General features: G+C 49.9%; 1 protein-coding gene across 3 annotated transcripts; it reads left to right on the top strand.

Moving 5' to 3' along the window:
- The first annotated feature begins 5,263 nt into the window (after positions 1-5,263).
- On the top strand, positions 5,264-9,735 carry Bckdk (branched chain keto acid dehydrogenase kinase). 3 transcript variants are annotated; one of them, XM_052197770.1, is made up of 12 exons: positions 5,264-5,379; positions 5,965-6,336; positions 6,456-6,524; positions 6,606-6,716; positions 6,958-7,005; positions 7,082-7,201; positions 7,283-7,381; positions 7,560-7,633; positions 8,362-8,490; positions 8,569-8,658; positions 9,050-9,208; positions 9,296-9,735. In XM_052197770.1, exons 2-12 carry the CDS (start codon positions 6,142-6,144, stop codon positions 9,438-9,440), a joined length of 1,239 nt encoding a protein of 412 aa, XP_052053730.1. In that variant the 5' UTR covers positions 5,264-5,379; positions 5,965-6,141; the 3' UTR covers positions 9,441-9,735. The 3 variants fall into 3 exon arrangements, with proteins under 3 accessions (XP_052053730.1, XP_052053739.1, XP_052053747.1); XM_052197779.1 differs by lacking the exon at positions 8,569-8,658; XM_052197787.1 differs by lacking the exons at positions 8,569-8,658; positions 9,296-9,735 and having other exon boundaries at positions 9,050-9,212.
- The last annotated feature ends 762 nt before the right edge of the window (positions 9,736-10,497 follow it).

Below are 10,497 nucleotides of genomic sequence, written 5' to 3'. Positions count from 1 at the left end.
CCTTTCTCAAGCCTCTTCCCTGCCTCCTTAAGTCGCCCCGCCCCCAGCCCTCTCCTTCTGCAGGCCTCCTTTCCATGGGAAAGTGTCTGTCTTCTGATGTTTGAAATAAAGGGCTCTGTAAAGAGCAAACTCTGGGCTCTTTCTACCTTCTGTCTCTCTACTCTGTACCCCAAAATATAACAGGTGGAATCAAAGAACCCTCTTCACATGCATGTGCATGCTTGTACACACACACCTACCTCTTTTAAAAGAAAAAGAAGGGGCTGGAGAGATGGCTCAGAGGTTAAGAGCACTGACTGCTCTTCTGGAGGTCCTGAGTTCAAATCCCAGCAACCACATGGTGGCTCATAACCATCCACAATGAGATTGGATGTCCTATTCTGGTGTGTCTGAAGACATTACATTAAAAACTCACATGTAATAAATAAATAATCTTTTAAAAGAAAAAGAAAATTAATTTATGATGTTGCCAGACCTGTGGTGATTAGTATAGTGGTGAGTGGAAATGAATGCAGACAGATAGTGTTTAGCTGAGCTGTTGCTCAGCTCCTGGTATCTACCATGGGTTTCTACTCAAAGAGCGGTCTCAGTGGGAGAGAGACAGAGCCACAGCTGAGCATAACGGTGTATGCTTGTAATCCCAGCAGCTGGGAAGCACAGCCAAATGATCACTGAGAACCTGAGTCAGCCTGGTCCAGGGGGTTTCAGACTAGCTAGACACTGAGAACCTGTCTCAAAAACCCAACAACTAAAAGATGGAGGTCACAGTTTCTGGATACTTCAGCCTCCTATGTCACACCACTTTTTCTGTCTTATCCCATTGGGTCAGTCCTGTCCTATTCAACGTGGGAAGAGATTACACAGCGGCTAGGACTCAGGACCTATGGTACCCAGCAAATCATCACAGAACAGCAATAGCAATTAAACAATAGTTAAAACACTAAGACAGAGCCAGGCATGGTGGCACACTCCTGTAATCCCAGCACTTGGGAGGCAGAGGCAGGTGGATTTCTGAGTTCGAGGCCAGCCTGGTCTACAGAGAGAGTTCCAGGACAGCCAGGACTACACAGAGAAACCCTGTCTCAAACAAACAAACAAAACAACAACAACAACAAAAAACCCCACTAAGACAACATCACCTGGTCAGGGCGGTGGTGGAATAAGCCTTTTTTTTTTTTTTTTTTTTTGGATTTGGTTTTTTCGAGACAGGGTTTCTCTGTATAGCCCTGGATGTCCTGGAACTCACTCTGTAGACCAGACTGGCCTTGAACTCAGAAATCTGCCTGCCTCTGCCTCCCAGAGTGCTGGGATTACAGGCATGCGCCACCACTGCCCAGCTTGGCATAAGCCTTTAAATCTGGCCACACTGGAGGCAGAGGTGAATCTCTGAGTTTGAGGCCAGCCTAGTCTATAGATTGAGTTCTGGGACATCCAGGGCTACACTGAGAAATCCTGTTTTCAAAACCAAAACCAAAACTAAAACTAAACCAAACCAAACCGAACCAAAATCAAAACCAAAACAAAATAGAAAAGAAAGAAAAAGACTGGTTGGTGGTACACATCTGTAATTCCAGTGCTTAGAGGACTGAGGAAGGAGGATTGTAAGACTGGAGCCAGCCTGAGTTACAAAGTAGCTCACTTTGAAGCTGAGTTACAAAGATTATACTATATATACATCTATAATAGAGTTTTAAAACATTTATTGTGCACGTACATGATATGGGCGCAAATTTATACTTCTTCATGCTATGGTACACATGAAGGCCACAGATCAATTCGCAGGAGTCTGTTCCTTCCTTTCACCATGTGGGTTCTTGGGGATCAGATGAGCACCTTTGCGCCCAATGAACCACCTCCCTGCACTCGGGGGGAGGGGGGGGTGCGCGCACACGCGCACGCGCATGTACATGTGTGTGTGTGGTGTGTGTGTGTGTGTGTGTGTGGGTGAGAGAGAGACAGAGACAGAGACACAGAGAGACACCCAAAGAGAAGGACCTGGATTATTAGATTAGGGGTATGTAATACAAAATGCAACACATGCTTTTTGTTTTGCTCTTACATTATGTGTATGGGTGTTTGTTTGCATACATGTCTGTGTACTGTATATATACAGTGTCCTCAACAGCCAAAAGCCGGTGGTGGATGCCCTGGAAAGCCCCCTCCCCAGCCCTGGCAAACAGATCCTTAAATGCTGTATTCTTTTTGTTTGTTTGTTTTGTTTTTCTTTTTGGTTTTTTGAGACAGGGTTTCTCTGTGTAGCCCTGGCTGTCCTAGAACTCACTCTGTAGACCAGGCTGGCCTCAAACTCAGAAATCTGCCTGCCTCTGTCTCCCAAGTGCTGGGATTAAAGCCGTGAGCCACCACTGCCTGGCTGGCAAACAGATCCTTAAATGCTGTGTTCTTGTCCTGTTAAAAATAGGGAATGCACAACTAATATGATAAAGTTAGGGGCTGGAGGTGGAGCTCAGGGTAGAACTCTTGCCTGGTATGGGGTCCTGGGTTTGCTTCCCTGTTCTTCTCAAATGATGCACACACACACACACACACACACACACACACACACACACACGTCCTATCTATCTCCCTCAAGTATAATCTCCACAGAGTATGTGACTGGTAGAATGGTACAGACAAGAAATGGGTGAGAATGGTATAGACAAGAAAAAAAGAAAAAAAGCAGGTGGGTGGATGAGACTGCAGTCTTTTTTGCTTGTTTGTTTTGCTTCTTTTGTTTTGTTTTTTGAGACAGGGTTTCTCAGTGTAGCCCTGGCTGTCTTGGAACTCACTCTGTAGACCAGGCTGGCCTCGAACCCAGAAATCTGCCTGCCTCTGCCTTCCAAGTGCTGGGATTACAAGCATGCGCCACCACGCCTGGCTGAGACTGCAGTCTTAACTAGGATGGACAGTGCGGGCCTCACCCAGAAGTTGTGGAAAAATATTATGTGGCTATCTAGGGTAAAGGTATAAGCGAGAACAGCCAGTGAGAGAATCTGCGTGGAACGACCCCAGTGTTTTCCGTGAACCACCGACAAGCTACCAATGCCTGGAAGAGAATAGGCACTGCATTCATGTGGGGGCAAAGGGAGGGAGACAAATCATTCCGTGGCCCAGTTCTTACATCTGTTATAGGAAGATGGTGACAGTACCCACCTTAAAGAATAGTTACAGAAATTAAAAGAAAATAATAATCAATACATATAATAAAGCACCGGGAAGAGTGCCTAACCTCCGCTAAGCTACCTATGCGCCAGCAGCTTTGTGCGCATGCGTGCCCCACCTAGGGAGCCGGCAGCTGCAGGGCAATTCAGACGCTAGACTAGAGCCAGGTTAAATGGGGTGAAGTGGCTGCCAGCCACCTCCGCCTACCGGCCAATGCGGTCCTCACCGCCTGGGGTTGCTCCTGTCCATGCCGCAGCCACGTGAGAGGCAAGTCCAACAGGAACTCAGAGTCCTGTGCTTGCTGGGAAGGCTGTCTCCTCCTCTGTCCCATTTTTCACGTGCAAAAGTTATGCCTGCTAGCCAAACCTGAAAGGCCTTCTGGCTTTACCCCTTTACCCGAGGCTGTGGCTAGGAAGTTGTTAAAAAAAGAAAGAAAGAAAGAAAGAAAGAAAGAAAGAAAGAAAGAAAGAAAGAAAGAAAGAAAGCAAGCAAGCAGGCGTGTGTGTGTGTGTGGGGGGGGTAAGGGTAAGGATCTGATTTGGGGAGGAATCAAACAGGAGATGGAGAGAATCTGGAAGTCTGGGAAGGTGTCTGACCTTCCTCAGGCAGGTCAGCTACATGAGGAATTTTACCCCAAAGACAGGACATTTTCAAAGGAAACCCCTGCTTTATTTAACACTTTATTTTTAAATATTAAGAAATCATTAAATGGGATTTGGTGAGATGGCTCAGTAGTTAAGAGCAGTGAGTGCTCTTCCGAAGGTCCTGAGTTCAAATCCCAGCAACCACATGGTGGCTCACAACCATCTGTAATGGGATCTGACACCCTCTTCTGGTGTGTCTGAAGACAGCCTTAGGGTATTTGCATATAATAAATAAATCTTTTGGCCAGAACAAGTGGGGCCAGAGCAAGCAGAGGTCCTGAGTTCAATTCCCAGCAACCACCTGATGGCTCACAACTATCTGTACTCATATACATTAAATAAATAAATAAATCTTCAAAAAAAAAAGAAGAAGAAGAAAATAAATTACTACATAGACTCTGAAAAATCTCCTCTGGTCATTTTCCTGCTTAATTATCACCTCTGTTCCTTGGCCGTCTGGTCCATCGTCCCAGTCACTATAGCCACAGTGTCTAAGGTGAAGAGGATAATTAAAACCTATAGTGAATTCACTTGTGGTGGCACTTGCCAGTAAAGTGAGACTGAAGCAGGAGGGACCAGATTGCTAGGCTGAGGCAGGAGAGTTCTAGGGCCAGTCTTGTCTACAATAGTGAAACACACTTATTTGAGATTGGTCTCAAAGCACCAATCAAAGCCAAACCCAAACCAAAATGGTGGTTCCTAACTCCACAGCACAAATAACAGACTACATTCATGAGCCGATGGCCAGTTCATGAATCTCTCCTCCCTCTCTCCCTCCCTCCCTCTTGTATTCCATATGCGCTGGCCACCCCCCACCCCCACCCCACCCGCAGATCATCCAGGCAGGCTCTGCTCCTCCTGCACCTGGTGCTCTCACAGCCTTCTGTGAGGGCCCCTAGCACAGCTATCAGATCCAAACTGTCTTCTTCAGAGTAGATGCCTATTTCTTTGAAACACCCTATCTCTCCTGGGGCACAGAAAGTCACTTAGTCATATTAACTTGTAGACAGGTAGAAATAGTAATAATGTTCCTGCCAATTCCACAGCCAGCACTGTTCTAGGCAGTTTGAGTAGATAACTTGGTATAATCTACAGAGTTTGAAGATTAGTACATCCTCATTTCGCCAATACTACAATACTGACAAATTGACTGACTTTCCTCGGGTGTTGAGGGAGCTGAACCAGGCTGACGGTGAATGCGCTAGGAGCTTGGAAGATGAGACCTTAAGAAGCAGGCAGGGTCTATTTTGTACATATTTAAGGATTTTTGGTGCTCTCTAGCATTTTGCTACAGGGAGTTTATTTTATACAGTGGAAGACAGAGTCGATGGTAGGCTACTGGTAACTTCCGAACCAACGCAGGGAATCACACTACTCATCTGAAGGGGCTTTAAGGAAGGATAGGACAGGAAGGCAGGCGTCTTCTTGTGGTCAAACTACAACTCCCAGGAGGCACTGGGCACACACAGCCCGCGCGATGTTACAGCTGGGGAGGGCGAAGGCGGGCTCGGATCTCCGGGCGGGTCGACTGCTCCCGCGGTTCCGCTCGGACCCGGGCCCAGCGTCTGGCCCCGCGGTAAGTGGAATAACTCGCAGTAACTCACACAGACCCCCCTTCGGCGGACGCTCGGCAGCATAGGTCCACAGCGTCTACCTCTGACGGCAGTGCGCATGGGCCGGGGCTGGCATCTACCATATGGGGGGGACCCTGGCCAGACTAAGTGACCCAGCAAAGGGGGGAGCTGCAGTGGGGAACTCTGGGACCGCAGTTTTGCTGCATGAATCCTGTTTTCCTGTGCACTATTCTGGTTGCAGGGACGCAGACCAGTCTTCAAAGGCTCAGGTCCCCTAACGCCGAGTAGGGGTCAGATCCAGCTCCTGAATGGGGGTGTCCAGAACCTGAGGAAGCTGGGGAGAGGTTTTATGGGTAGAATGAACTGGAGATTACTCCACCCGCTTCCCCGAGTGTGCACACAAGCCTTTAGGTTGTTCTACATAGAAGAATACCTGGAATGTGTTGTCCAACGTCAGCCTGATTGTATCTCGGGAGATGGTTGTAAGGGCTGGACAAGATTGTCCAGATCTCCTGGTGTGCACTTGGAGAAATAGTGCAAACCATCTGGATTCGGATCCTTACAACCTCTTTTCACCACTCCAATAGATGGAAGCTGCTATGCCGGCGCTGAGCTTGTCAGCATCCTGGAGGGAACCACATCCCTGAAACCCGGAGAACACCCTGTCCACTCTCTTTCTCTTTACTTCCACTTTGGGGGGTCACCGTTGCCTGTCGGGTCCTTAGTCCTATAGTGCCACCCTAGTTCAACAAAGAAGCAGGACAATGATACTGACTTCAGTGCTGGGCGGCGGCCCTCGGAGCGGGTCTTCACTTTGGCCCCTCTTGGGGTCCTCACTGTCACTCCGGGCTCGCTCAACATCAGCCACCGATACACACCATGTAGAGCTGGCCAGGGAACGCTCCAAGACTGTCACCTCCTTTTATAACCAGTCAGCCATTGATGTGGCAGCAGAGAAGGTATAGTTTGGGTGACTCACAGAAGTCGATTTGGAATAAGTCTTAGGGGAGAGGGCTGAGCTAATGTGGGGTGGCTGGGTCTTGGGGGTCTGGTGCTGAAAGTGCATCTTCCCTTTTAGCCCTCAGTCCGCCTCACTCCCACCATGATGCTCTATTCTGGTCGCTCACAGGATGGCAGCCACCTTCTGGTAAGGCTCTCTCTTTCCTTCTCTGTTCCAGGGATTCTAGCCAGCTGCTGGATTCTGGCCCCTTCCCTCTCTTTCTTACAGAAAAGTGGCCGCTACTTGCAGCAGGAGTTACCAGTGAGGATTGCTCACCGCATCAAGGGCTTCCGTAGCCTGCCTTTCATCATTGGTTGCAACCCCACCATATTGCATGTGGTAAGGCGGAGGGGACCTTCAGTCAATGTGCACACTGCCCACCAGGGAGATGGGGGAGGGAGTGAGGGCCTGCTGAATGGAACTAAGCCTCAGAACACGAGAGGCCAAGACCACATATTCATGAGAGCTGGAAGGGTCTACTGGACCTTACTAATTGAGTTGGGTAGTGATCCCTGTGGGTATTGTTTTCTACTCAAGTGTCTGTGGCAGCCCTGTGAATTCCCATACTTACTCCATACAGCACGAGCTATACATCCGGGCCTTCCAGAAGCTGACTGACTTCCCTCCGGTGAGGCTGGGCTGAGTAGGGTAAGGGGCCAAGGTCAGGATTGGACTACATGTGCTCATAACGCTGTGACCTGCAGATCAAGGACCAGGCAGATGAGGCCCAGTACTGCCAGCTGGTGCGCCAGCTGCTAGATGACCACAAGGATGTGGTGACCCTGCTAGCGGAGGGTCTCCGTGAGAGCCGGAAACACATCCAGGTCAGAGGCAACAGAAGGAGCCAGCCTGGCGAAGGAAGAGGGTTGGGAAGGGGACAGGTTTCTGAGACTCATTTTTCATAGGATGAGAAATTGGTCCGGTACTTCTTGGATAAAACCCTGACGTCAAGACTTGGGATCCGTATGCTGGCCACTCACCACCTGGCACTGCATGAAGACAAGGTGGAGCCGAGACCCGAGACCGAGCTGAGAATGTTATATGGGGAGAGGCCCCTGAGCCATGGGCCCCCTGGGGCTGGGCACGGGCTTTGGGACTGCTCTGGCATTCCAGAAATTGTGGGATTTGGCAGCTGAAGCTGGGTGGAAGTGTTGCGAGTTCTGACCTTCTCTTTCCTGCCAGCCTGATTTTGTTGGCATCATCTGCACTCGTCTGTCGCCCAAGAAGATTATTGAGAAGTGGGTGGATTTTGCCAGGTGAGACCGGAAGGGCGGGGGCGGGTGGCTCGGGCAGGGAAGGCCTCTGTCTGAGTCCTTCCTTGCATGGTCTGAGACAAAGTTTCTTCTCTGTTTTGATTTTCTTTTAAAATTAAGTTATTTCTATGTGTGTGTGGTATTTTGCCTATATGTGTGTCTGTGCACCGTGTGTGTGTGTGTGTGTGTGTGTGTGTGTGTGTGTGTGTGCAGAGGCACAGAGGAAGTAAGAGGGTGTCGACAGGCACCACGTGGGTGCTGGGAACCAAACCCAGGTCTGCCACAAGGGCCAGTGCTCTACACCGCTGAGCCATCTCTCCAGTCCCCACTGTTTTTTTAAAGATTTATTTATTATATGTAAGTACGCTGTAGCTGTCCTTCAACACTCCAGAAGAGGGCGTCAGATCTCATTACGGATGGTTGTGAGCCACCATGTGGTTGCTGGGATTTGAACTCAGTACCTTAGGAAGATCAGTCAATGCTCTTAACCGCTGAGCCATCTCTCCAGCACCTAGCCTCCACTATTGACATCTTAACTAGCGGAGGGCTCTTTTGTATTTTAGGCTGTTTAGTATAACCCTTGGCTTCGATTCATTTTGACACCAGAGATGCCCTTCAATGTAAATAGCAGAAGCAGATCCATGTATAGCCTGGTGCCCCCTGGGAGGAAGACCCACCTCAAGTTGAGCAATGTAACTCTAGGGACACCCACTGAACCCTTCTCTCCACAGACGCCTGTGTGAGCACAAGTATGGCAATGCCCCTCGAGTCCGCATCAACGGGCACGTAGCTGCCCGCTTTCCCTTCATTCCCATGCCGCTGGACTATATCCTGCCTGAGCTGCTCAAGAACGCCATGAGGTGGGCGGGCTGGTTGTGCTGGGGGTTGGGGGCACTGACTGGGGCCCCACCACCTATTGGTCTTTCTCTCTTGAATAGAGCCACAATGGAGAGTCACCTAGACACTCCCTACAATGTTCCCGACGTGGTCATCACCATCGCCAATAATGATATTGATCTCATCATCAGGTGTGCTCAAGTAGAACTGGGCTAGGCTGGCGGAAGATTCTGGGCACTATTTCTAACTTGCTGTGGGACCTCAAACCAGAACCTACCCTGATCTGGGATGTGGACCTGGTCAGAGAAGATATTTGATCCTAAGATTGCCAGGAGTTGCACATTATGGATTTGGGGCCAGCTGAGGGACCTGCAGTTGGGAGATGGTGTTTGCTGAGAGTAAAAAATCTCAAATTGTATGGGAAGTAGAGGCGGTGTGTGGCCCAGGCAGAGGTGAGCGTAGAAGATGATAAAGCCACATTCAACCTTCAGAGAGAACAGGAATAGACTCAGCACTGTCTGCCTAGCGGGCTAGTGAGACCTATTAGACCTGACCAAGTCCGTGTTCTCAACATCCTGTCAGGATCTCAGACCGGGGTGGAGGAATCGCTCATAAAGACCTGGATCGGGTCATGGACTACCACTTCACCACAGCTGAGGCCAGCACCCAGGACCCCCGAATCAGCCCCCTCTTCGGCCACCTGGATATGCACAGTGGTGGCCAGTCAGGACCTATGCATGGGTAAGGCCTCACCTGCCCAATATGGGGGGAAGGGGTAGACCAGGACACTCAGGCCTCTGACACCCCTATCCTGTCCACCGCTCCCAGCTTTGGCTTCGGGTTGCCCACGTCCAGGGCCTATGCGGAGTATCTCGGTGGCTCCCTGCAGCTGCAGTCCCTGCAGGGCATTGGCACAGATGTCTACCTACGGCTCCGCCACATTGATGGCCGGGAGGAAAGCTTCAGAATCTGATGGTGGATTTTGGCCGGCTGGCCTGCCACACTCCTCGTAGGACCTGGCAGGGGCTGCTATGCTCCGCACACTGCTGCTTCCTGTACCTTAGGCCTCAAACGGGGGACTTAGCTGGAGCTGGGCACCACTCCTCCTCAGCAAGGCTCGCTGCTTTCTACCTCCCGGTCCCGGAGGGGAGGAAGCAGGAGCCTCTGAGGCCTCTAACACCAGCTCTGCTGTGCTTACTCTTGAGGAGTCCTTATCTGACCTGCTGTTTATTAAAGTTTGCATTCTGAATGCCCTCTTGGGCCCTGAATGTTGGGAGGGCAGGCGAGCTTTTGTTTCTGCCCCCTTTGGGTTCCCCAGGCCTTGGGAGTTAACCTGGTCACGCCCAATCTCTGGCTGTCCTGGCACTGTGGCAGAAGTGACTCCAAGGTTCTTGCCTATTTGACTTGGCAAGAGTGGGAGTGACTTTGGCAACTTCTGCTCACTGAACAAATTTTTCTGGGCTCCAGACGATATTAGAGGCCCCAAAAGACTTAGCTTCAGGCCCAGTTCTTCCCTTCCTGGCAGTCATGGGTTTTAGAGGTAAAGGTCATTAGACTGGGCAGTGTTTAAGCCACCTGATTCCTGAGCTTGGATGAGGATAAAAATACTGCCTGTCCACTGTGGCTGCAAAAAGAAATGCATGAGGTTATGCAGAAGCCTGAGTACCTCAGACAGATAATGGAGAAGTTTTCTTAGGGAGGACCAGGGACTTGGGCAGAAAGCACATGAACTGAATGAGGTGGAACAGAATTTGAGATGAAGTTTGAACTGGGAGTAACCCTCCCCGCTGTGAAGGGCCTTCAGGCTTGCTTGGTGGGACTGGATGGAAGAATCAGATCCTTGTGTTTGCTTTTTATTTTATTTATTTTTTATTTATGTATTCTTTGAGTTGGGGGTCTTGTGTAGCCCAGGCTAGCTTCATACCATCAGTCAAGGATGACCTTGAAATTCTGATCATCATGTCCAGTGCCAAACCGGTTTTATGCTGTGCTAAGGCTAGAACCCAGAGCTCGTAGCGTGCTACACAAGC

This window comes from Apodemus sylvaticus, chromosome 1, assembly GCF_947179515.1.
Source record: "Apodemus sylvaticus chromosome 1, mApoSyl1.1, whole genome shotgun sequence".
Classification (NCBI taxonomy): domain Eukaryota; kingdom Metazoa; phylum Chordata; class Mammalia; order Rodentia; family Muridae; genus Apodemus; species Apodemus sylvaticus.
This window is presented reverse-complemented; position numbering and strand designations above follow the sequence as displayed.